We start from the raw sequence: 26,536 nt of genomic DNA on the forward strand, positions 1-26,536 counted from the left end.
ACAACCGGAGTCGATGATAAGAGCATCCCTTTTTTACAGTGACAATGAACATGCTGCTGAAATCTGTAAATTTCTACTGCTACCCACCAACGCAAAACCATTTGAATACGGCCAAACCTCATACGTTTGGTCACATACAATAGAATGAACATGTTCAACATACTGTTCGGTATACATTGACTTTAAGTTCTGGAACGAAATACGGTATACTTGGTTCGTGATCACTGTCTGTCCCTACTCGACGACGGTATGAACTACTGTTCAGTTTCGGACAGCATTATGGATGTAGGACTTAATTCAGGTACCTTACTGATGCTGATATAAGAAATATCGCCCGTACGATATGAAGCAGCTGAAGGATGCCAATTTCCAGTTCAGCGTTCCCAGTTGCGGTGATGATCTGTAGACGACTTCCATATTTTCAGTGTAGCAAAGACTCAGCCAAAACAATCATCACGGTAAAACTGTCAATCAGGAATGCTGAATATCAGTTGAAAACTGGACAGAAGTCAGAGGAAGCAATCCCGCAGATCGTAGGTGCTACGTTGGCCCCTGCTTTCGTGTCAGCTCTCCAGACCACCGAGTGGAACTGTGCCCTCAATAAAGCCAAGTCCCAAACCAACACCCATATACGAACGAGCAGAGTTCGGTCAGCCCGCCTGGCTTTCCTTGAATCCTCAGAGAAACCGAGCGTCGAGATTTTAGAGCTTACGGAAGATCCCTAAGGGACCCCAAGCAGACTAGTGGTGGATTACACTGGTACATTAACTCGCAAAGTTCCTGAGCCGAAGTATTTAGCCGTTTCAGTGATCTGGTAAGCAACCTTACAGATCCGTCCAATTTCGCTAACAAACCTAGACAAAAAGAATGAAGCGAAAATAAAACCCTTCTAAGTTTCGATATAGGATCTTACACAGCAGCAAACTTCTCATTCAAAGTCTCAATATCTTGCAGTCTGTTGAGAAAAAAAAGACAGATCTTGAGCTAGCCGCACTCAGTCGTCATCAACCGAAAGTATCGGGAATCGAGCCTTGCTTACGCTCGACTTCACATTCAAATAGACCAGATGGCTCAAGTGGTTACAGCACAAATTTACTGACCAGAAGGTCCGTGGTTCGAACCCGACCTCTGCCTCTCGACTTCCCCTGTCTAGGCTTGGGCGACATGACAGTATCCCAGCCCTCGTGCCTCGTTCGAGTGGCATGGCAGCTAGGCATCGAAAGAGTGCTACAGCTGAACGATTTCTTTAATTTTTTATTATTTTTATACAAACAAACAAATGGAGTAGTCATGAGCCTCCCAATAACACCAAACACGGCAAATATTTTTATCGGTTTACACGTCGGCCAGGCACTGGACGGCTTTAAGCTGATGATACTTCTGTGAACGTACAATGGGATTCTTCCGTGGACGTGCTATAATTCACGAACACTCATAGGGACGGGAAGCTTTACCTGAGGATTTGAAAGTACAGACTTTCCTCAGCTTTGGGAATTGTCTTGTTAGAAACAACGAGAAAGTTTCTGACGTACGTCTGAATCGACTTATTACGGACTTTGCGTGCCGGCTCTTGAGCACGAAACAAATTTTTGAGAACTCACTGATTAATAGAGTTAAAGTAATAACTTTTGATGAAACCTTAAAGTAACCGAGTTTAATAATATCAGAGATAAGCTGCAGCGTAACAGCTGCCCAGTATCCTTTGCTTTTCCACCAATAATTACGAATAATTAGTAAAGCGATAAATTCTGGCATTGCGTGAAACCATATTAGCGGGCAGATCAAATCAGGGCAAGTAGAACATTGGCTGAAATCGTGGTAAACTGTTGGTTTTCTGGCTTGGTAGGGCGACATTTCGGACTATGACGGAAATCGGTACTTATGTGGGTCTTTAGCAATAAACCGAACGGAATCGAGTTCATGATGGTCACGAGATTGACAACTTACCATTTACGCGTTGCAACCTTCATGCCGTAGAGAAGTCATCTATTCGAACGGATCATTGAATAATTGGTCAACTAAAATGCACAAGCAAACTCATTTACAAATCTGACAAGAGGAGCAATAATGGACAGAGAACGAGTCAGGGGGAGAGAAACAAATGTCAGTCACAAAAGTCGATGAATCCTGCGCGCGGATACACGGCAAGTCATGGTTGCCGACTAACCGCGATCAGCCCGTTTGGAGGACGAAGACTGACAATAATGTGTCAAGAATCCCCGTTCTCACCGAAGAAAACAGATCATGCACTGGCAGTTCAAAGGCGTTTAGGAGGGGGTGGTGTACTGGTGAAAACCAATGATAATGGCGCGAACGGCGAGTGAACAGAGAGAAAGAGGCTAGAGAAGTAAGCACAGAACCGAATATGACAGCAGGCGGAAGATGGGTAAATTCACGTCGGAAACGGTAACCCTCAGGTCTAAAGTTGAGGTTCCTCGGCGTGTGTAAACACCAAAATGCATCATGAGTAGAGAAAGAATTAAGTGGAGAAGAAATGGTAATAGGCCTAATGGAACAACTCTCGTGTGTACAAACTGGGCTGGCGTTTCGGATATAAACAGCGGACGGGTGAAATGGGCGCAAATGCCCTCATACTTATGGTGAGTAGGGTCAGGAGAGGGGTTCGGGAAAAAGAAAGCATACCGGCATCAGCTGTGTTCATGTTTGTATGAGTGCAGGCAAGATGATGAGTTCGACATGACCAAAGTTAAAATAAACCACATCCGAATGGCGTGTGTCTGTGTGGAAAAAGACTGATCACAAAAACATCAACCGGACACTACTAGTCCACTGGCATGCGCAATATAGGTATCATCCATTGGTCATATAACGATGGCAACAACAATTGTAAACGGTGTTAGTGCTGGTGAGAGAGGATGACAAGAAGTTAATAGTCCGGATATTTACAAAATTTGGTTCGAGCAACGGAAGCACAAATTCGCGACGAAACCTCGAACAGGAATCACGAGGATATGCGGGAGGCTAACCAGTGAAAAGATGGGAGAACAGGGAAGCTGAGCAGCAACAGGATGTCAGTTTGAGATCACTTATCACACGGAGACAACCTAGATCGAGTCGATCATATAAAACATGCTGTGGTGTGTATAGTGCATAGTTCTAGACGGTGTCACTGAATCCGCCTAGTGCTAATAGGATAAAGTTTGGCCAAACCGGCGAGTTGGTAAAATGGAGATAGGGGCATGTCTGGATACCGAAGAATAAAATTAACAACGTCAAAACCAGGGGGGATAACTTGATAACGACCTGAATGAGATGATACTCCGATCGTAAATCAAGATATATCTGACCGGGAGACGTTCCAAGTGCGAAGAACCATCACTATGAGGGAGCTCTTTAGGCCTAACTGGCACACAATTGGGTGGTTATGCTGTGGACTAGATGGGATAGGCTGGCTAGCGATATGTTGAGCTCGCACCATGGCACAACTGGAAAAAACGTGAGGCTAGAGCTGCTGAGGAAAGGAGCACGGGTAGGATTGCCCAGATATACGCCAAATTAAAGTGGAACGTGACAACATTCCAGATTTGTGATAATGGGTTCTCCAGATAGAAGGAAACAGCATGGGAAACGAGCGTCTCATCAAGTGCAGCTGACCGCCGAAGTAACAAGTCTGTTGGAGGGAGGCCAAATAGCGATGGGTGCACACAGCATCTGGAAATTTCATCCACAACCAATAGAAGAATGAATAGCTGAAAAGATGATGAAAGCGCTGGAGAGATGGCTACGCCTCTGCCACCGTCTTTGTTGGTTCAGCGAAAGGGGCTGATGTAAGGGAACTTGAGGCCTCCTGTGCGACGTCAGAATCGCACCGACCACGATCCTTGTCAGGAGAGAACCTTTGGGAATCAGGACCAGGGTTGCTAGGTGATTCCGCATTTGAGTGCGGTCCAGGAGTAGTGGAGAGGTAGGCTGAATTATCGTCATCGTCATGTCCATTGGGCTGTTGGATTTGGGACATCTGCGTAGATATTTCGGAATCAATTTGACTCAAGCCCTGATGACTGTCAGGGAAACTTTCCGCAGTATTCATGGACGGTGTAGAAGTATGCGACTCACCCAATGGCGGGGAGTCCTGGTTGATAGGTTTGGGAGGTTGTTGAATTTGCTCCTCTCTTTGAAGGCGTTCCTGGTGTCGTTTTCTGGCCGCCGCTAAACCCGCCCACACGGTGTCCGGACCAAGGGCTTCTGCCGCATAAGCCATGATTGCTGCTCGACTTGGGGACAGTCCACATGCCATTGCCATAGCAACCGCGTCCGGCATACGTGAGTGCGACGGAGCAGCACCAGCGCCACCACCATCAGGATATCCCAGCGGATAGCCAGACAGATTGCTTTGGAGGTGTTCGTAATAATGACGGTTATAAAGATCGTCGCCTGCAAGTACATCATCGTCACCTTCGTCTTCATAATCTTCATCTTTGGAATCATCGTCTTCGTCCTCATCGTAATCTTCGTCGGTGGGGACAGGACTTAAATCCGGTATATTAGGTACATAGCTTCCCATGTGTGTAGCCTGAAGGAATATGAGAAAACATATACTTAATTCGCAAGATTAGATGCACGTCAGTTGAACAAAACAAAATGCCAACAGACAGACAGCTGTGAAGAAACAGTAAAGTGCCTATACGCGCTGCATAAAGTCGATTAATGCATATACGTGTCACGTTTACAGTATAGGCTCGAAATTGTCACAATCAGATACCCCAACCATTATATATATATATATATATATATATATATTACAGGGCGGTCTGGTACTGCCATCCGCAGAAGTGATTTGAAGCACAACGTACTAGAAAACACGTGCGCTACCATTTCAAACGGTCGTACAATGTCGAGCAGAACCGCCGGATCTGCGCAAATCGCGGGCGCACATGCCTGACGGAATCAGACAAGCCGGTGTGAGATGACAGTACCAATAGCAATTTGAACTAATGTGTTTTTCGCCTGACCATACGTGTCTACCGAATGGGTATTTTCCAGAAAGCACTGTTACAGCAAGCTGGCTGTCGGAAGTGCGGTATTCCGTTGAAATTAGGAGAAACTGACGGATGAGGCTAGCATCTTGGTGTGAAAGCTGGTGCTCGTACTCAGTGTTACGCTATCATGTTTGGACCAAGTGATGGATCTCAGAAGAGCTATGCGTGTTTGCCCGCCGGCCGTATTCCCTCACGTTTACACCAGCACTAGTAGCTTGAACGTAGCGTCACATTCGGCTCCGCACAAACATTGAGTAGGTGGTTTGTGAATAAACTAATGTCAATGGTCAAGTTTTTTTTCGTGTACCAACCATATATATATATATATATATATATATATATATATGCATATAAACAACTATCCCCACAAAGGTCAACTTTCAGTTTCTCGCTTTTACCACCGAGATTTGGAAAAAAAACCTTTGAAGACTATTCCCACAAGGACAGTATGGTTATGAATTGAGCACTCTTATAAAAAACTGGGCGTGGGTTGTCCATCGCGGACTTCAGTTTCGACGACTTGAGCTCGAATCCTCAGACAGGCACCTTCAAGTTGGCTGCAGAGGAAGTGACCTAGTGAATGAATATAGGAGCACAGAAAAAACGGTTCACACTCACCTCGATGTCATTGGCAATTAATACATCGCCATCATCAGGGTGACCGGATTTCGCAACCCATGGCGGAAAATGAGGTCCTATCGAGTTGGCTGATTCCGGGACAGTTATAAGCCTGGGATTGTTGATAGACACATCGGGACCAAAGGCAGCTGTTCCAGGCATAAGTTCAGGTGCAATATAGCTAAAGGACCGATCGGAAGGGGGGACATCATGCATCCCAACGTAGGGAGGATGGTTGTTGCAGTACATCGACGCAGAAGCGGCTTCGATTGAACCAGGGACAACCATTAATCCTCCACTTCTCTGAGAGTAATAGGGGTTTGGATTTGAAAGAACATCACCAAGTAGACCATCGGAAAAAGGAACACCATAAGGCAAGCGACCGGCTACATGATCTGGTAAAGTCGAAGGAAATGGTTCGCCTGTGATCCACGGATGCTGTAGACAGTCCCATGCCGTTGCCCGTTCATTTGGATCATATGCAAGCATCGGTTCTAAGAAACTAGTGAACTGCATTGCTTCGTTTGGAGGCCAGTCGTATTTTTCCGTGAGCACATTGAACAGACTCCAAGGCTTTAATCTCCGAATGTGTCGCAAACAAGCTATGAGGTAAACGTCAAAAATATTTATGTAGGATTGCATCCGAAGAATTCATTCAATCCCCAAGTAAAAGCTAAATTCAGCGATTACGCCGAAAACCACACAATCTGTTAGTCAGTGTGCGTGTTCGCACCCTGTTTGAGTGATTGAAAGACAGAGATTGCACAGTAAAAACAGCTATGAGGGAGTACTGAAAAGTTTCCAGTATGATCTAGAGGGAAAGGACACGAAGCCACCGAATATTCACGTTATTCCACTTGAAAGAATTCGTTCTTCGAAAAACGAGTGTGGTCGCTAAAACATCGCATCCTTGACGCAATCAGCTTCGTATCAGTAAAGAAAATGGCGTCCTTGCAGACTGTTTTCAAGATTGCAGATGGAGCAAGGCCAAATAGGTGACGACCAGACCCCGAATTCGTCAGCATATCTACAATTTCTGAGGTCTGTGGGTGGGGTGGTTGTTCCGCTTTTCATTTCAGCGAACTTGGATCATAAGTTCTTTAGAGCATAGAGTATCTGAGTACTGCTTACCCTAACGTAACATTGTTTCACCAGCAGAAGCAACCGTGTTAGCGACATCCTACTGGAAATGTCGTAAAATTTAATTGGAAGTGTTCACTTCTTTCCTCATTATTCAAACACTTGGATACCCACGTGGCTGACAGTTTTTGCATACCAAGCCCGCTTATAGATTACGAACCTCATATGGCTCCTGGATATCGTAAATGGTTCCTCAATAAAGTTCACTAGTGTTCGACGACCTACCAGAATCACGTTATGGATCTCGTCAGCTAGTTCAGTTGAAACTGTTTGAGGTCTTCCCGACCGTGCTGCATTCTCTCGGTGAAAGCTAACAGTCGGGTTAAATTGACGTTTGTCACCGAATGTTTGAGTATTTAATCTACAGGAATAGAAATTTCACGACTGCTGCGTAAAGTGAAATTCCCACATATTTTTGGTATGATTAACCCGGTGGTTTTATACAAAGTGAAAACAGTATCACACTTCGATATCCGGTATTTGAAGTTATAAATGAAAACTACTTTCGGTCATGGTTGCGCGATAAGTCTCGAATTCCAATAACTAGGTCAGGCCGAGAACTTTTTCGCACTTCCTCGTATCAGGGACCCAAGGATGTATGTAATTTTGTGTCTTGTGGCATGGGAGCACACGAATGCAAGACCAGATCGCCGACAACTCCCTGAAATAACACATGGAGAACAGTGGGCGGAAACAAAAAAGACAACTTTTCCACTGAGATATACATCCTGTCTAGCCTGAACGAACCTGTGGCTTGTGTAGGTTGCAAGGAAATGAGGACAGCACATGGAGTGTAGGTGAATCTTGAGGACGAGAAAGGCAACACAGATGCAACAATAAAATCCGAGAATATACTCACCCCGTTTGTCAAAGTATTCCCGTGAATATTTGCCTGACAATGCGAGATTCCGAGGAATAGGGCCCAGTAACTCGATAATATGTGCCAAATGGTCTTCATCACGAGTGTAATCCTCTCCCGAATGTGGTTCGAACAGATAATCCCCGGTGGCCAATTCGAAAGCCTACGAAGAAAAGGGGTGGCAAGCGATCATCAGACACGTCCCATGAGCGCGTAGGCTTATCATAAATGAAAGTAAAAGACCTACTTCGTCAGTACACAGTCGAGTCTTGGTTAAGAGACGTTTGTAACACGACTACCTGGATTTGCCGCAATTCAGTGTTACGAACGTTATGGTGTGATATTGACCTACATACGAAACACCCACTTACCATACACGCTGTACTCCAAATGTCCGCTGGAGGTCCGTAGCCAGCGCCAATTAGCACTTCAAGTGCCCGATATTGGCGAGTTTGAATATCCTCAGTGAAATGCCGGTAAGTCCAACAGGCGTTTCCCAAATCAGCGATCTTCACATCGATTTTGCAAACCTATAAAGATTAAGTCAGAGATGAGATGACGACAAATTCGAGACTTCACGATGGTAAACCGGCATTGTGAAGGCGCACACTGTAAAAAAATACACTGATCATGAATTCATTAATTTAAGCATACACAAAAACAAACAAGCTGTAAGAATGACCTGTCCATGCTGCAAGATCTTACACATTGTATAAGGTCAGAAGATGGTTTGTACTGTCCGATCCATCCAAAACAACCGCTGAAAGAACATCACAGCGCAAATCAAATAAAGTATAAGTACTTTGAAATGGGGCAACCGACTGACCAGCCATTTCGTTGCGAGACGTTCCCCATCAACACTCAGTGATCACTCACCAATACACACAACTACACAAGGTTACAGAATGCCAGTGAAATAAACCATGTGAGAAAAGCGATAATGCTGATGAACTGGCAGGGGAGTTTGGAGTTGGGAAGGGACGCACAGCCAGTGCTATTAGAATGATCTTCCTCTATGAGGAATAAACATAAATGTACGCAATTTGTATGTGATTTTAAGTGCAAGTCTAGACATTACTTGTAGTATCCTTTTAAAGTCGCCAGGAAATAGTATTAATGGAATTTGACAGATTTCGAAATGATAACCAGGCATATCAGATTGAAGTTATGACGAGTCAAAATAATGGACCGTACTACACAAACTTAGGCACATTGGTAACCCTACAGAGGAGAACAAAGCTCACCTCTTTGCTGGGGTCTGGCTCAGTTACGACAGGTTCAAACAAAAGTGACCGCCGTTTATCCAGCGAATTCGCTCCAGATGCTCCATTCGGCCGTAGTACAAGGCTAGAGCGCTTCGGGTGGCTGCTATTCGTTGAACCACCCAACGGTTCTTTGTTTTCGTTCGAATCGCGAGGTGATGGAGGTGATGGAGCCGGTTGTGAGAGAGTATTCTTTTTTATCCCATTCTCGGTACGAGATATAGCGTTGGGGGCCTGCAAATCAGTGGTCATTGCAGCTGCTGTAGCGGCTAATAGACCTTCAGGCTGCACGATTATGGAACCACGATCTCCAGTGGCCGAAGAAGCCTTCTGTGGCTCGGTAACTGAGGCGAGGTTAGTGTGATCCACATTGTCTGCTGCACCAGAATGATCTGGTAACTGTTTAACACGTCGACGAAGCTGTACTCCCGTGGAATCCTCATCAGTTTCTATTGGCCTCTATCCGGGAGAAAAATGATGAACATTGCATCATTGTCAGCAATAAACCATGTACCAAAGGCACAGTGGGTTCACCTGCTAGTCTAGCTCACCGACGATCGAGAACACATGGAGGGAGCAGTCATACATAGGGTGTGATCACCTAATAAGTCCAGTCACAAAGTGACTCCCGTGAATAGTGCTAATGGACTCATCTAGGATACGCTGCTGCTGAGGCAGGAGAGAAGAGAGCATAACTGGAGATCATTCATGAACAATGCTCGCGCCTAAGTGGGTGTGCCACGCCTAATGGTATCTCACCACTCGTGTCCTATCCGGGGGCACTGATCGAAGAGGAAAGAAACTAGTAAGATGAACTAGAATACGGGTAAGAGGGTTTACAATCCACTTGTCAAACCACATGGCTACTATGTCATCACTTTCATCCGGCACACGACTGAGGGATACTCTATGAGGAAGAAGACCGACCGGAAAGTGGCTAAATTGTCATATCTATTGCGTCCAAGTTACCAGTGAAAATCTTAGACGTAATCGAAAGCTCAATTCTTGGGAGACCGGCGTACACATGTGTCCACCAGAGTAACTGTATGTCATTATACGTCCACAGGGACGAGTGTGGTAACTATGGCCACATCGCTCAAAGTGAGTGTTGGTCAATGGAATCCAAGCGCCGTCCGAATGCCTAACTCCAGGCAGTCAGTTAGAGTCGGATCTTAAGAATATTCTGTAAACCACGAACGTGTGAAGGGATTTAGTTTAGTTGACTACAGAACATCAACCACTGAAGTCGCACTCTTTTAACTAGGCCAGACAAAGTTGCACACGGACGTTGCTTGCGAAGGATTACGACTGCATGTGTAACGTGTCTGATATTACGCTAGGTAAGGCTTCCAGAATAGCTACGACGCGACGTCTATCGCTGATGCAGGTGTCACCACGTACACATACGGATTCCGAGTGGTTGTGACGAAGTGCGCACAGATCTGTGCATTATCTGCAAGCCCATATAAGATTAGGGTAATTTCAGTCACTACAGTTCCTTATTCACCGGTGGCGGATAGACAAGCACTATGAATAGCCAACAATTGAAGCAACAGACTGCATTACTCCTATTTGGACACTTGGTGGAAGTGACACGTTAGATGCGCTAATGTTCGGTTTGACTAGTGAATTGTGGATAACTACGTCCGGAGCGCAGCGGCTCTATCACCATGAATCACGTAATTAGACAGTATTTCTCAGTATGTTTAGCATTCTGTGTGCATTGTTCGGGAGTGTCATCGGGACCTACGACAGATACCTAGCCACTGAATGTGCCGGTCAGAATTTTCAAGTTCCGCTGTAAATTCATTGCTTGGCCCTCTTCACAGCATTCCTGTTCACCAAATATTTGAGTGAGGTTCTGTCGGGCAAACGAAGTACGCGGCTTTACATAACCCATTGAGCAACGACAACCTCACCCATCGGGGGATAATAGCTTCTCAGCATTAATTGTCCGCTGTTTCCACTAGATCCAATTCGGAATATCCCTTTTGAGAGAGGCTACAGCCTGCAATGCGACCAACTTTGCTGGTCAGTGCATTCACTCTGAGCTTCCGCGTTAAGGTATGTCAACGCACCGGCTGTCCCCAGTCAATAAACGATTGAACCAGAATGGCTTTGACACTCAGTACGTGGTCCGACTAACTTAGCCCTGATGTAAAAAGCTGCACTGCCGTTGACGAGCGGTTGTCCGCAAAAAAACATGCAACATGGTTGTGCACTGATTGACCAAACTTTTAGTTTATCTGGTACTTCTAGCAGCCACCGCTTCTGTCCGGGAACATGCTAGAAATATATGCACTGTACAGGGCTTAGAAACTTCTCGACGGAAGCAGATACCACGCGTGCACCAGACGTGGACAGAGTCACCCTTCCCCAGTCGACAAGCAACTTCATTCTTGTCATCCAAACAAGACCGATACAATCAACTTAGAGCACCTTCAACGGTAGACCGACTAAGCTTAGGCCATGCGGTGTTGCACAAGGTGCTCACCGGCTATTTTTTTAAATTGAAAAACCTGGTAAAAACGTTCAGCTGTATGTCTCCACCCGCGGGCGAGATAGTCCAAGTGGTTAGAGTGCGAATTTACTGACCGGAAGGTCCGTGGTTCAAACCCGACCTATGCCTCTTGGCTTCACCTGTCTAGGCTTGGGCACAAGCTGGCAGTATCCCAGTCCTCGTGCAATCTTCCGGTGGCATGGCAGTTGGACACCGAAAGGGTGCTACAGCTTAACTATTTTTTACTCCATCCATGAAGTCCATTGTGTTGATGTTCGATAGGCCAAAATGGCCAGTCCGGTTACAGTACATGTGGTCGGAACCCAATATCATTCCGAGTTCAGATTCCAATTATTTCCGTTACAGATGAAAACTAGTGTCTGCAATAGACGGGCTGCGTTGCCCTTACACCACTTGAATTGTTCCTCAGTGTCTAGTCCCCCAGATAATGCGGGACTGGTTGATTCCAGCTTTTGATACCTGACTTCCTTCAACAAAGCTGTAAATAAGAAATAAGGAGCAAACACTTACTAGTGTGTGCGACTCTCGGTCTTTCGTTATTCGCGATCGGTTTGTCACACCTTAGACTCTTCAGTAATTGGCACCGGATCACTGAAATATCAGCGATGAGCATCGCTTTCACGACGTCCAAGAGAGATAGATGTTGATCATCGTCACATTTGGTATCTCTTTCAATATACGAGAGTTCGGAGGGATGATCTCGAAATCGATGAGCGATTTTTTCGATGCTTTGCCAGTTCATCAGGAACGGCCGTGATGATAATCATGATCATGATCACGGGTTTATTAAATACAGGCTTCATGAGCTAACTAGTGTTGTCAAAAGCGACATTTTGATTGGCTCCAAGTCAATTAGCCGGATCTCGAGAAGACAGCGGTTGGACGCGCGCCCCGTGCCGGGATCGCTGTGTTGTACACCGTAGCATGAATGACAAGCTAAACATAAGCAGCTCACAATATCTTGTGGAGGTGTCACGTCCGATCTACAGGAGGCGTGTGGGGTTTGAAACTCCGAAGCTCCGTCTTGAGATACTAGACTTTTATTCAGACAACCAGTAAGGCATTTGTTTAATAAGTGGTGAAGAAAGTCCGGCACCGAAATGTATTTTTACCGCCTTTACTTTGAGAATACGGATTTCCTGAAAGCAGTGTTTGTCCTTGTCTGTAACTTCACGATCGCATAATACGGAACGAACAAAAAATAATGTTTAGCACCGGGGCTCACAACCACATTTGGTCCAGGAAAAGTTGTAGTCCGAAATGGACAAAGAGTAGAAAAGATCTGATGCTAGCCTATCATCTAAACCTTGAGATGTCGACATGATCGAACGACCAAAAAGATTACCTGTATAGAAATTCGAAAGTCCAGCGGTTAGGGCGCGAACTTACTGACCAGAAGATCCGTGGTTCAAACCTGAACCAGGCATCTAGACTGCTCCTGTCTATGTTGGACAACCTGGAAATAATTCAGCCCTAGTAATTCCTTCGAGTGGCACGGCAGTTAGGCACGAACAGTGTTACAGCCGAACGATCATTACCATTCATTTATTCTTATAGAAACTGGTGGCAAGAATGGCATTGAGATTTACCAAAATACATTACATGGAGAGGCGTTTTCAGCTAAGCACAAGAAGGGCCATGTGTAGTTCAGCCTAGGGAACGAATCACGTCGACAGTGTTGGCTTTCCGTAATCGCTCAGCTGTAGCACTCTTTCGGTGCCACCAGAGGGAGGCAGGAAGGATGGGATACAACCAGGTTGCCCAAACCTAGACGGGAGAAGTCGAGAGGCAGAGGTTGGGTTCGAACCAAGGTTCAGTAAATTCGCGCTTTAACCACTGAGTCATCCGACCTTCCGTAATATCGTGGACAAATGTATGATCGTCTGAACTAAGAAGAGGTAAGGATATCTTTGGACAGATCCAACACGTTCAGGTAATCGCAATTTGATGCTGGGTACACTGTTCAATAATACTCGCCGTTGTACGACCGGACACTCGTTTCCTGTTTGTGCCATTGCAGATTCGTTGTCACAAGCCTTTATGGCTTTGTTCTGAGATGCCGACTGTCAGATATCGGAAGAGGTCTCATCCGCTTCACGCACAGGCCTAACTTCACAACCATTCAAAAACAGTCTGTACATGAGTCTGAATGCGACTGTCATGTTAAACTTTGTTGCCACAGCTGGAATAAATCAGTAAACGCGATTCAGGCCTCGTGCAACGATTCCATTTGTCATGCCACATTCAGAACCGTTCCAAGGGGAAAACGATTGGTCTGTGTGGCATATGTCTATTGAGTTTCGATAAGCAAGTATCTTAACACCGAGACCCAATGGTATCCATCTCAAACATAAACCCTTGAGCGGGGGTGGATATCTCCGCCAGACACCAACCTTTGCGAAAAGGACTCATGTGAGCTACTATAGGTTGGGACATCTCCTGACTAAGTGCGTTAATTGTTAACCGAGAACTGGAAAGTACTCATCAACGCTAGTCAAACCGGTGTTGTGTGGGATGGTTCAGGAACTCAGTAACCAAGGTGGGCAAAGTAACGCCATACAGCAAGTTAAGTGCTTAAGCCAAACATATCACTCGCAAGATCGTATTACAAACCTGAGTAGTTAGGTCCGGTGTGCCACTGCATTCATCGTCCACTGAACCGTCATCGTTTTGTTTACTGCTCGGTATTGAGGCCTCGCCGGTAGAACCTGTAGTGTAAAAAATGTAACAACGAGATCAGGTCATGAACTAACCAAACCTAGAAAAAGGCACTGGAAAATAGCTAGGCAAGAAGGCATCCGTCGTCCCATATAAGAGGATCACTTGTGCAAGCCTTCACAGATACTATGACAGGTTCGAACAACGGACCATCTGTCGGTCCTTAACCACTGAGCTACCCAGATCGTGTCTAATGTCGTAAGACCGTACCCATTACGGACGGTCTTCTGTTCAAATACAGGTGGCCGTTGATCTGTTCGTCGAGCTTAGTAGATAGCTTGCAAATATTTCGGAATCACTCAACTGTGCACTGATGACGTCTCCTCGACTGGAGACAAACGCTTGCGAGCTAATTGTCAAGCTCAGCGAACTGAGCAACGGCCACCTGGTGAAGCACTGGTAAACACAACCGAACCAGCAATATTTTGATAGACTGACAATCAATTTTTGAAATTATCATCGTGTAACCCACTTTACGCGCAGCTGTGAAAATGGCTTGTGTTGTGTATGATACCCACCAGAATATATCGGATACTATTGTCCATCCCTCTAACCCAATCGCATATATAGTTTTTCTAATCCGAACGGAGAGCAGGTACTTTAAATACAATTGCGGATAACTAACGGGTAAAATGACTTTTCCAGAATAAGTTACATCCGTCATATACGAAAAAATGCATACTGACAGATAAAGCGGCTTTCAAAACAGCCCATTTCGCGATCCTATAAATTCCGTGCGAATCACACGACGAGTCCTGGTAACTAAAGACCAATAAACTAATGCTGTGTAGCTTGAAGGCCATCATTCTCTTAATTGGGTACTACTGAAGCAGACTCACGGAGACAAAGTGTAATGCAGTACTATACATGTGAGTATTATTGTTCGTGCGCGGTCCCTAACTGAAGGCCAGCAAAATAAGACACATGTATGGTTAGGTACAATAAACTTGTCGAGTTGTATATGGCTAAGGTCGGAACTGATCAGATTACTCGCATTACATGGCGCCGACGAATGATGATTTCGGTCAAAGCAGAAATATATTGTTCCAAATGGAGCATCCAGAGGGGTACTGAATCTAATACCAGCTGTGCTGGTCATCATAAGCTCCAGTAAACTAAGCATTGAGACACGTATTTAAACTCGAATTCGTAGGCTCTTTTTAAGCCTTGGCAGCTACTCAACAATTTCGACTGGAGGTGTCCATTATCCGCCTAGTCGTGATTGGAGGTTCACGCCCATGAAGATATATCCCACTGGCCTCGCTCGAACTGTATCTGAATAGATTTCATCCAAGTCCACACAAGGTCGATTCCGAATCCCAATGATGGCTGGGTAGAGAGGTGAATCCAAAGCAATGGAGCAAAAGAGGTAACACGCACGGACTGAGAGATAAATCAAGTGTGAAATTGCTTCTGTGCGCAATGTTCAACGGCCGCCAAAGAGTTAAATCGAGAGACCTCAACTAGGTTGGAGAATCCATGAGCATCCATGAAGAACGGGCAGTTGATACAAAATGGACAGCGCACTCACTGCGACGGCGGAAGGGCCATGGTAGATTCTGCCTTAGACATTCCGCCAAAGGACCAATCCCCGTGGATAATAAAGAGCGGCGTAGCAGAGATTGCGAGGATGACAACCGAGAGGGTTCAGATGCAGCCGAAGGCGAACCCATTGAAGTGGTGGCGGCGCGTTTTCTTCCCCGCCGGGATGTGCTAGCAACATGTGACGGTGGTGAACTATGAATTTTAGCGTGACTAGTAGAATCGACCGGGAAGGGACTTGATAGAGTAAACGGGAGTAGGGCCGCAGGAGATTGAAAGTCTCTTGGAAACTTAATCGAGTCGGTATTCTCTGTTCGAGGCTGCTTAGCTTCGGGGCGTATTGATTCACAATCCGCGTCGGGCTTCAAGTCTCTGAATGTGTTGCATGCTTTGAGTGGGATAGAAGCGGCGAGGCCTAGAGCTGAGACAACTGCACGCGCAGTGCCAACCACAACTGCTCCAACTGACAGGTTGAGCAAATGGAAACAAAACGGTGGAGCCTTTTACAAGTCATATTTGGAAAGGAAACACGTAATAAGCAAGAAGTGGAAAGTCAGTTACTGATTGTCTTCACTATCCGAAGGGTACAAGAAAACAGGACGACTGAAAACTATGATTGGAGTGAGACGCACGGTAAGCAGCCAACAGACTTGAACGCCTCACAGTACGAACATCCCTGGTTAACGGGGGTCGTGAACCTACCCACGATGCCATCAATGCCATCAACATTGAAAGCAACGCCAGTACAGGGCGCTGGTGTTCGACTGTCATATAATTGCGTCAATTTAAGTAAAACCCTTGTCCGATGCTAGTGGACATATGAAGGTAGAGTTTGTCGTATCACAACTGCTACGGGCGAACCTAGAAAATCTACCGAGGCATCGCCTGATAAGCCCGTCACCGAATTAAAGACGATAGTGGAACCACGGTCTTCAGTGAAGGACAACTACAGAAGCCCATAGAAAGGTCTGAAAGTGGACTATAACCAAGATCGTCCAAGATTAGGGATGCCATTCATTCAACGCAAGTGAGTTGATATAATTCTACAACTGTCAGCGCACTCAACTGGTGGGATATCGTTAGTTCGGGTGGGCTAAGCAGTTGTTGATCTGTTCGCCGAGCCCAGCCTACTTTCATCATTTGAGGAATCATCCGCACAAACTGTAAATCAATCGTCGAATTCGAATATCAACCAACCAGTTGTTTGGTCACAGACGATCAAGCCAGCAATATGATTTAGGCTATGGCGGTGACCGCATCGGATGAAATTTTAAAAAATGTCAGGCAATCCTCAACATCGGGGGATAGAAAATCGAAAAGCATACATCCTTGGCCGTAAAAAGGTAGCGTACCAAAATCACCGTGTTAGTAGTTGAAATATCACAAAAGCATTCACTCCAGCTGTCTGTCCTCTCCTGTTCCACATACCGTTCAACTTACGTTGTAACTCGTGAAGGACTCATGGGAACCAACGGATCGATATGAATATCGATTGAAAACGAAACTGCACCATGGGGATTATCGTTATTGTGAGTGCAGGTAAGCACGGTGCGTGTGCAGTGGTATTTTTATGCGCAAGGTTGGTGAGTGAAAACAATGGTCCTACTATCTCTCACAGTGATCGAGCTACGAAGATCGACTCACGCGAATAGGTTTAGTTCGATATGCACTCACAGAGCAAATGGAAAAGCAATCGAACAGGTGAATTTAGAGAGGATTCTATTCGACAATATGCAACGTACGAGAGTGTCAATCACACCACAACAGGACACCAGCACAGTTTACTTGCGTCATTACTACCAAAGTTGTTTGCCAACAAGGGAAAGGCATAGTTCCTAACACAACAAATGAGCGTGACCAAACAAATAGAGTAATCCTCAGAGATTCAAGAAAACAACTCAGAGGCCGGCTAGGTGCAGTCAAGGGTAGGAGTGATACGTTGGTATAAATAACAAAGTTTGCAATCAGAATGCGGGTATATAAATGATAAACGGATTAAGGTGAATGCAGAATAAGCTCAACAACCACTGTTTAGGGGGAAAAACTCACCTTTACTGATGGCTTTTACGGAACCAGGTGAGGCCATCCTTGACTTGTCATCAGTCTTAGTTTGTTCATCGGATTGCGAAGTGCTGTTCTGTTGTTCATTTGGGCTCTGTTCACCGTCGCTCCCATCGTTTCCATCAACACAATCATCTTGCTTGTCCCCTCCTGGAAGCAAACCCATATCGAGTAGTCGACGTTCGTGTTCTTGTGTTTCCAGTTCCTCCAATTCTTCAAGTTCCTGCTCAAGTAGTGCTTGTTGTTTGCGTTGCTGGCGGCGAAGACGGCGTTTTCGGCTCTTCGTCATTTTCCCTGTTTCAACCTCTGTCTCCTTGGGTGCGGTGCTCACTGGCAAATAAGCATGAGATCATAAGGTTGGACATACTGGAAACAGTCGTGTGGAGCGAATAAGAGGGCTTGGATAGTCAATCACCACAAACACACACCGGCCAGTTATCTGAATTTCCCCAAAACGAGAATTACTGGCTTACTTTGGTTGCTCACTTGGGCAACACGCAGTGTCATTCGCCAAGTAGTGCGGTAAGTAACTCCAGTTCGCATATGTAAGTTGAAGGACAGACGGATCACAAAATTGATAGAGGATAATACACCACTCACAAGATTGCTGAAAACTTTTCGGCCAAAGATGGCCATGGGCTGTTGAAGAGCTTTCAGAAACCTTATGAGTATTGTATTACATCTGTACATGTATCACGATATCTTATCATACCAACTGAAACATGAGGTGGCCTGGTGCAGCACATTCAGTTGCTTAAAAACATCATAAACGGGAAATTCAGCTGGGTTCCAGGTGAGTCTTTCGCCAAAACCGAATTGGTATGCAAATGAGTGTATTTTGATAAAGATTAGTTACACCAAAGCCTGGTAGCCAGTGTAACCGACAGAATTACTCCGAAACCGAAAATGTTATTTTTTACGGGACTCAGAGTGTCGAATTAAGGAAGCTATCGATTTTCATCATCATCGATGGAAAATGCTGGTGTTTAAGCAACATACAACAGCAAGGTAGGATGCCCTAGTAAAGAATAGGAATAAGGGGGAGAGTGGGGACTCAGTTCAAGCACATTCATATGGAAAACGATCGAGGACAATGTGTCTACACTTTGGAACAGCAACGCAGCTAAACATCATACTGAAGTGAGATGTAATTAGTGGGCCTAAACTGGCTACCTTTGAAAACCTCATTCAACGTCTTTCGCCAAACCGAATTGGTATGCAAATGAGTGTATTTTGATAAAGATTAGTTACACCAAAGCCTGGTAGCCAGTGTAACCGACAGAATTACTCCGAAACCGAAAATGTTATTTTTTACGGGACTCAGAGTGTCGAATTAAGGAAGCTATCGATTTTCATCATCATCGATGGAAAATGCTGGTGTTTAAGCAACATACAACAGCAAGGTAGGATGCCCTAGTAAAGAATAGGAATAAGGGGGAGAGTGGGGACTCAGTTCAAGCACATTCATATGGAAAACGATCGAGGACAATGTGTCTACACTTTGGAACAGCAACGCAGCTAAACATCATACTGAAGTGAGATGTAATTAGTGGGCCTAAACTGGCTACCTTTGAAAACCTCATTCAACATGAATTCAAGAGACGAAAGACAAACCTACCTAAGCTATGAATGGACGGGACGACCATCAATGGGCACGATTACGTGCCGCGTCCTGTAGGGTTTCTAAACATGCACGAAGGATTACAAGGACCCCAACGAAGACTGCGCGAAGATCCCATAGCATTTGAAACAAGATGAATTAATTTCATAGGTTCTGTAGTCATATTGCAAGGAAGCGGGGACTGCTGCTCAGTTATTGGCATTTGCCACCTGTCTACGGCAGTGAAGCTTCGGTATTGAACACTGATGTCACGCTGTCGATGATGATGATGCCACCTGTCTGAATAGAATTATTCCTCGCCTGTCAAGTCTCACTGCTGACCAATTACCTAACCAGCCTTTTCTAACGTCTCCCTCACAATTGTGAATCAATAACCACTTACCTGCTGAACCGGACAACTGAACACCACGCCTCTGGGCATCCAGTGCTTCTGCCGCCATTCGTCTGATTTGTGAGTCAGAGACACAGACAAGAATGTTTTCAGGCTTGATGTCTGTGTGGATAATCTGACACTTTGTGTGGAGATAATGTAACCCTTGGAGCGTCTGACAAGGGGAAAGAAGGCAACGGAAACTTAGGAACGATCAGGCAGCCGGGTCGTATGTAAAATTATGGAAGCCGAAATCAGTCCGCGACTTGCAACCGAACGTAATAGTACTCTTGAGAAAACATCCTCGAATGAGAAAGTCATAAAAGCGCCTTTTTACGCTGGAAGCCCGCAAGATAAACCCTCGAGATGGACACTGCACGTTGAATCACATCCAACGGAATGGTTTAAGAGGGATCCGAACCTTGAAAACAGTAATCACTGATACGAGACAAGGCCACACGAACACCGCGAAACACGCTTGAAATTGCTTTCCCACTACACAAGAGTGAGAGTACACAAGAACAAGTCATGTAGTAGTTCACCTTGAAGAATACACGCCCTGACTATTACGCAAAGTCATGGGGGGTTGGGAAGATTGGACTCCCGCATAGAGATGGGGCATCCGACACGACGGACCATGAAACTCGTACGAACTTATATGACCGTTTGTCATCCTCTTCATCATCATCTTTAACCGGAAATTGGTTCCCCTACCCCACGCAACTTTGGTCCAATGATGTTGATGTCAAAGACACTGACGCACCACCCACTCAAAACGTGCTTGCTCGTATCTCTACTGATCTATGGCTGTCACTGTGCAGTGGAATATTGGAACCCAGAGAAGGTGTACCTGTGTCAAAGCTAATGAAGGAATGGAGCGATTTATCGTGAGCGCTGGAGCGTTATCCTAATCCACTGATTGTTTACCAAACCTCTATGAAACAACATGGTCACTTCTTAACACGTATGAGTTACAGTCCGGAATCCATTAATCCTTACAACTGCACCTAGTAAGCGTGAGCTGTGTTCAAACCAGAGAGATCGGTCACAAATTAAAGCATGGGACAGAAAGGAGATTGGGGTTGTGTACTTTGTATTTCGTGTAGCAATGGTTCCCTAAAATTAACCACTCCCAGAAAAGGATCAACAGAGCATTCCAAGACAATCACGATTTGATGTCGAACCACAACCACCATTATCAATTGTATCCACCTGAGGATGTAAAATAACATAATAATCGTTCAGCTGTAACACCCTTTCGGTGCCTACCTGCCATGCCACACGAAGGAAGCACAAGGGCTGGAATACTGCCAGATTGCCCAAGCCTAGACAGAAACAGTTGAAATGCAGAGGTCGGGTTCGAACCACGGACTTTCTAATCAGTAAGTTCGCGCTCCACTGAGCCATCAGGACCCATCTGCGGATTCAAAATAACATCCCATCTACTGAAAAGACTGAATTTGCCCCGGGGGAGTATCGTGTGTTCAGTTTTCCCGGGTCCCACATAATTTATCACAATTAGTCAGGGGATTTCAGATGAACACAATTACCTGATCCGTAAGACGGATTAAAATGGAAGCGGTTAAGACAAAGAGCACGAGTGCGAAAATGTCTGAAGCCTAAAACTAGTACTCTTAAAGAACTAAAAGATGAAGGGTAAGTCCATCCACCAGTCAACGTAAACTAGAAGAAGGTAGATTGAACAAGGACGTTTGGAGGGAATATTCAGTTGATCTGGTTACAATATCCTAAACAAAATATTGTTTATTGATTCCACAATTGACCGAGTAGACGAGCACACACAGAAGTCGTGACTTTGTACGCATGAGTGGGGTAGCCAATCAAAGGATTAAATCATAAACTATCCATGGAAAGACCGGATTAGCCCGACCAGGCAAACTAGTGGAAATGATTATTGGAACCCAACTACAGATGTAAAACAAAAAGACAGGCGGTTCAGTTGTAAGCCGCGTAATGTACATGTACATGTACATGATAACACGAAACTGCCTGGGTTATCATAATGTCAGGTTGCCTCAGCCACGACCAAAACAGTCGGAAATTCACTCGGTACACTACAGTATGGAACTCGCAATCAGATGACCATGCTTTAATCCATGACCCAACGGTTGAAGCACCCCATTTAGCGTACCTATTCAATGTTTCTAATAATGGAGGGATACTGGGAGCGAGTGAACACACAATGGCATAAACTCACCTGTTTGATGATGGAACGTACGTTCTCCAAAGGAATTCCACGGTAGGAAGATCTTATTATTAATTTCAGTAGGTTGTGACCAAGTACCTCAAACACCATGCAGACATCTTGAAGTGAATGAAAACGTCAAGGAAAGTGCGGTGAACCGACAAAAATGAAATTGAGGTGTTGAACTGCAGTGACACTGAGGAAAACTCAGGAGGTATGCGTGAACAAAAACATATCCTCTTACAAACAAGCAGATAAAGCATTGCGCATTGCAAGGAGTTAGATAAAACTGGTCGTCTGGATGTCATAACACTGGAGAAACGATCAGGTTAAGTAGATCCAGCCCATCAAGGCACTTTGGTCTGGAATTGCCACATTACGTTCATAGCGCACGCGTGACACGACGGACCGAAGTCATCCAACAATCAAAAAATATTAAGAGCTGGCTTGCAAAACTTTCAGTTTAATCTTAGTGGATTTGCTGATGGTGGTCGCTTGTATTGCAACCTGAAAACGGTGACAAAAAATACCAAGCAGCTTGTCACACGGTCTAACAAACAAACAAAATTTGATACTGAAATTTATCACCAAGCGTAAAAGCTGTACGTGCAGAAGTCACCATCGCACTGGGCAGAATACGAGCAAAGTATAAAAGCAGACGAGCGGAGCGGCGTGCGAAGACCGGGCACGCACAAAAATGCCTCGAATTCGCAAGGAACATATGCAAAAGTACCAAAGGAGAATGAATGGAAAAATTCATGAAATGTGTAAAGGATACGTTGTCCGTTCACTCCAGACACGCGGAAATCATCCAGTAGTTGCACTGTCTTATCTCTGAAAGGATCTTCCGGAGCTGATTCACGAACCTAGATAGGGTAATAAGCCTCGTTAGTTCGGGAGCCCAACCTACGCATGTTAACAATTTAATCTCATCGATGGCTGTCTCTGTGTAGTGCAAGGCACTTTTCACCACCTTCATTGCCACAAACCTCTTGATACTGTGAATTTCCGTGTAAGCATGACAAAAGATCAACAACACTCACTTTAAATCCCAACAAAGCCATACGGTGGAGAAATGGCCCCAACCGAGTTTACGTACAACATGGTACCGACCGTTGTACACTTGGCCGATTTTTACCGGATGATAACCACCTGAAAAATTCAATGTAACACAAACAACTTGCCTTTGCAATAATCTCTTGGATCCTCTTGCTCGTCATCATCACTACCCAGAATCTCCTCGTCGGGCACACCTTCGTCCTGGACACAATCGCCATAGTCCACATCTGGTTCAGGGTTGTGCGCCTGAGATAATTGAGGACCGGTATTCGGTTGCATAGTTCCGTTGCTATATATGGTGTGGAAGTAGACACAGGAATTAACTTGACAAATAAAGCAAAAATGAAATTGTGCCGAGACTGCCGCACGATATAAATGAAAAAAAGAACGCCCTAAGGATAAACTTGGATGACTATGGATCTGCGAATGCGATTCATTTTGACGAATCCATTTACGGTAATGACAAATCAGCTGGAATTACCAATCATTTTGACGCTACAAACTTCCTACCCAACAAGATCCACGAGATCATACTTGCGCAAGGTTTTCTCATGTTCCAGCTTGTGGTACAGACACACTGGTTCTGGATATGATTTGCGTATCAAACAATGCTTTCAACCGCACAGTCCAAAATCAACAGGAAGACAAGATCGGGCCAAAATTCCCCCTAAAGTACCCAGTACTTTTTGGACCATATAACGCACCAGGAAGGTGAAAATTCTGTCGAATATTAGGGCAATGAAGGGGTCGATTATCCGGAATCCTCTAACAAACTTAGCCAATGCAACCAGTGAAGTTATCACTGAGACAATGAGATAACTCTAGCAACATGTAAGGCCTTCATTCACCCAGAATGCTGAGTGAATTTTTCATTCAGCATTTATGCGTCCGTGAGAGTTTATCTAGAGGGCTTTTTGGATAGACTTGAATTTAAGTGGGATTCATCTGACCATTAGAATCCTATGGTGCCTGATGGTCTGTCGAACGGAAAACAGACATCGGATTAAAAAACACGCATGACTCATCTCTGAAGACGATGGCGACATCCGAACAACTGAAACCAGGTGAAGATGATGAGAACTCTTCGACAAATACCTAGCGTTTCACCGTATTGCAGGCATAGTTCCTGAGTTTCCACCAGATTTATTGCTTACCTGAACACCAAGTTATAAGCAAGTGTGGGTACACAATCATTTTCAAAGCAACGCTGACGTAACTCCAACGGTATCTCTTTTTGGACCAAATATATCCCGTCCTTTGGTGTGGGCGTTGCATCCATAAAACGTCACTTACAATCCAAGAAGAGATACCCGAAGTTGTAGAGCGTTTTAATTTTAGTATTACTTCCGATCACAGTGTGACAGATAAGGCAAATACACGACTCTCTAGGGCTTGGGTCGTATTTGCTACGTTGGCACCTATGGCTGCAAAGCGGCACATCACGTGTGCATCAGGTTGTTTGCGAGAAGTGGCCTCTTCGAGAAGCAGAACCGAGATACTAGGTTTTCCACAACCGTTGTCGCAGAGGCATAGTTCGTGTTGGCTGGTACCGGCAAATACGTAACCAGGAGATCAGAAAATGGGTGTTCGGTTATGCGACGGAGACTTCGATTGAAGAATGTGCCCAGCACTTGAAGCCGCGTTCGTTAGTTCATGTATCACTCATACCGAAATATCGATTGTTGAACAATGGTGTTTTTCGTGCGTAATTCAGTGGCACAAGTGGAGAGGTGTTCAACCAGTGACCTGACAGGTCAAATGAGAGATTACGAAGTCTGGATGCTGGAGAGGCTCGCCTACCAGGATGGGGTCCGCGTGATCCACGTCGCCTTTTTGGAGACACTGGAAGATACGGTCAGTTATCGATGTCAGTGGGTCCTTGTTTAGTTTCTGTGGCGAGATGACCCAAGTGGTTAGAGCTAGGCACCGGAAGGGTGCTACAGCTGAACGCTTTCTTCTTTTTCCTTCTTAGTTTCTGTCAAGATTGCCTGGATGAGTGTCTGGAGGTATGGGTACCTCAGGATGATTGTGTTAGACTGGCACTAAGTATCTTCCCTTCCACTACTATTCTTTTCTTCACAATAAGCTTTCCAATTAAGTTAAGGTTGAACGGTGGCAAAGCATCAGTGTTGAACACCGATCTTATGCTGTAAAAGATGACGATGATGGCCAAGATGTAGCGAGTGCAGTAACTTGACCTGTCACCGTATAGTTGCGGCCTATTCACCTGTCAAGACATAAACTGGAAAACAGTCCCAAGCTCTTCACCCCGAAGTTTCGAAGGGTATAGAAAAATTGGAACCTTCGAGCAAGAACGCGCACCTCGAGGGTGTAAAACGCACGTCTAAAGAACGGTTCAGGTCAGGCACTCTACTTGGAGTAAATTGTGGGAAGAGACGATCGTATAATAAAAAACGGTACCTCCAGATGATCGAAGTCCGCTGATCTTATTCGGGTGCTATTTCGAATTCCTGGATTTCCGGTGTATGGAGCGTGCATCCCACAATTGTAACGACAAAATAGGATAAAAATGGTGATAAAGACCATGTTTGGCGAACCTCGCTGGTAGTTGGGGAACTTTTGGACAACCCGCCTACAGCCCTAACACGATCAAGGGTGTCAGAGTGAAACGCAGAAGTGCACTGACAAAATTCGAGGCTAGTCCTTCCTGTTCATGTAACGTTATTCAATCTAAAGAGCCAAAAGCCGCTTTGAATGCAAGGAAGACGACAATTGTTTGTCGGCGGTATAGGTGAAGCTGCTCGAGCATTTGATGCGGTGCAAAAATGTTATCAATATACCCCGAATTTGGCCTAAATGCTGCTCGGTTATCATGAATTTCGTTCCACGCGCCTAAGTAACAATACCAGGGGAGCCAGTAACCTTGTGGAGCTTATGTTCCTGTGGTTGATGCAGTCGCCCCGGATAAGGACGCGATAATCGGTTGGTCACAGTTCTTGGAACTCGTCTTTTCTCCCGAATAGACGCGAAAAATTAACGAGACTGTACAGAAGTTCAGTATTGTCTTGAGGGGGCACTCACTAGGCCCAATAGCTCGATGGCGTTTCAAGGCAGAAAGATGCGTTAATACTTCATAAACTGGAGAGCCCACGGCCCGATTTGAGCGGTTCGTGTCAACCATACCCTGTTCATCCGCAGCTCGATATCGTGCCAACAGTTGTACGGACATGCATGTTGATTGTCAGACTACGGATGAAACTGACCGAATACTTGGATCGAAAACACTTCCATTTTAGCGTAAGCTTCATTAGTTTGGCGGTCCATATGTGTCTTAAGTTTGATCTCATGAGGTCGGATCGAAAAGCTGCATTTATTGGAAAAGCCTATCAACGTGGTGTGTACCATCACACGTGCAACATCCGGAGGGGGCCCCTTAGGAACCCAAGTTTCGCAGGGTCCTTAAGACGAAATGTACTGATAACCGGTGATGTATGTGGACGCTTGACGAAAGCAAAAGCTAGGCCGCGCTTCGTTCAAAATGCCGGACCCACCTTCGGGCATAAAAACAGCCAGTATCGTGTGCACTATCCACTGTTGG

General features: G+C 45.2%; 1 protein-coding gene across 1 annotated transcript; it reads right to left on the minus strand.

The window, feature by feature from the left end:
* Positions 1–1,953: 1,953 nt before the first annotated feature.
* On the minus strand, positions 1,954–23,279 carry T265_05953 (hypothetical protein; the record flags this gene model as incomplete). The annotated part of the gene is made up of 14 exons (XM_009171100.1): positions 1,954–4,534; positions 5,619–6,220; positions 7,618–7,780; positions 7,989–8,147; positions 8,862–9,338; positions 14,014–14,108; positions 15,650–16,123; positions 17,710–18,051; positions 19,725–19,887; positions 21,931–22,037; positions 22,697–22,784; positions 22,829–22,916; positions 22,962–23,070; positions 23,103–23,279. 14 exons carry the CDS (start codon positions 23,254–23,256, stop codon positions 3,743–3,745), a joined length of 3,813 nt encoding a protein of 1,270 aa, XP_009169364.1.
* Between the last annotated feature and the right edge of the window lie 3,257 nt (positions 23,280–26,536).

This window comes from Opisthorchis viverrini (genome assembly GCF_000715545.1).
Source record: "Opisthorchis viverrini unplaced genomic scaffold opera_v5_118, whole genome shotgun sequence".
Lineage (NCBI taxonomy): Eukaryota > Metazoa > Platyhelminthes > Trematoda > Opisthorchiida > Opisthorchiidae > Opisthorchis > Opisthorchis viverrini.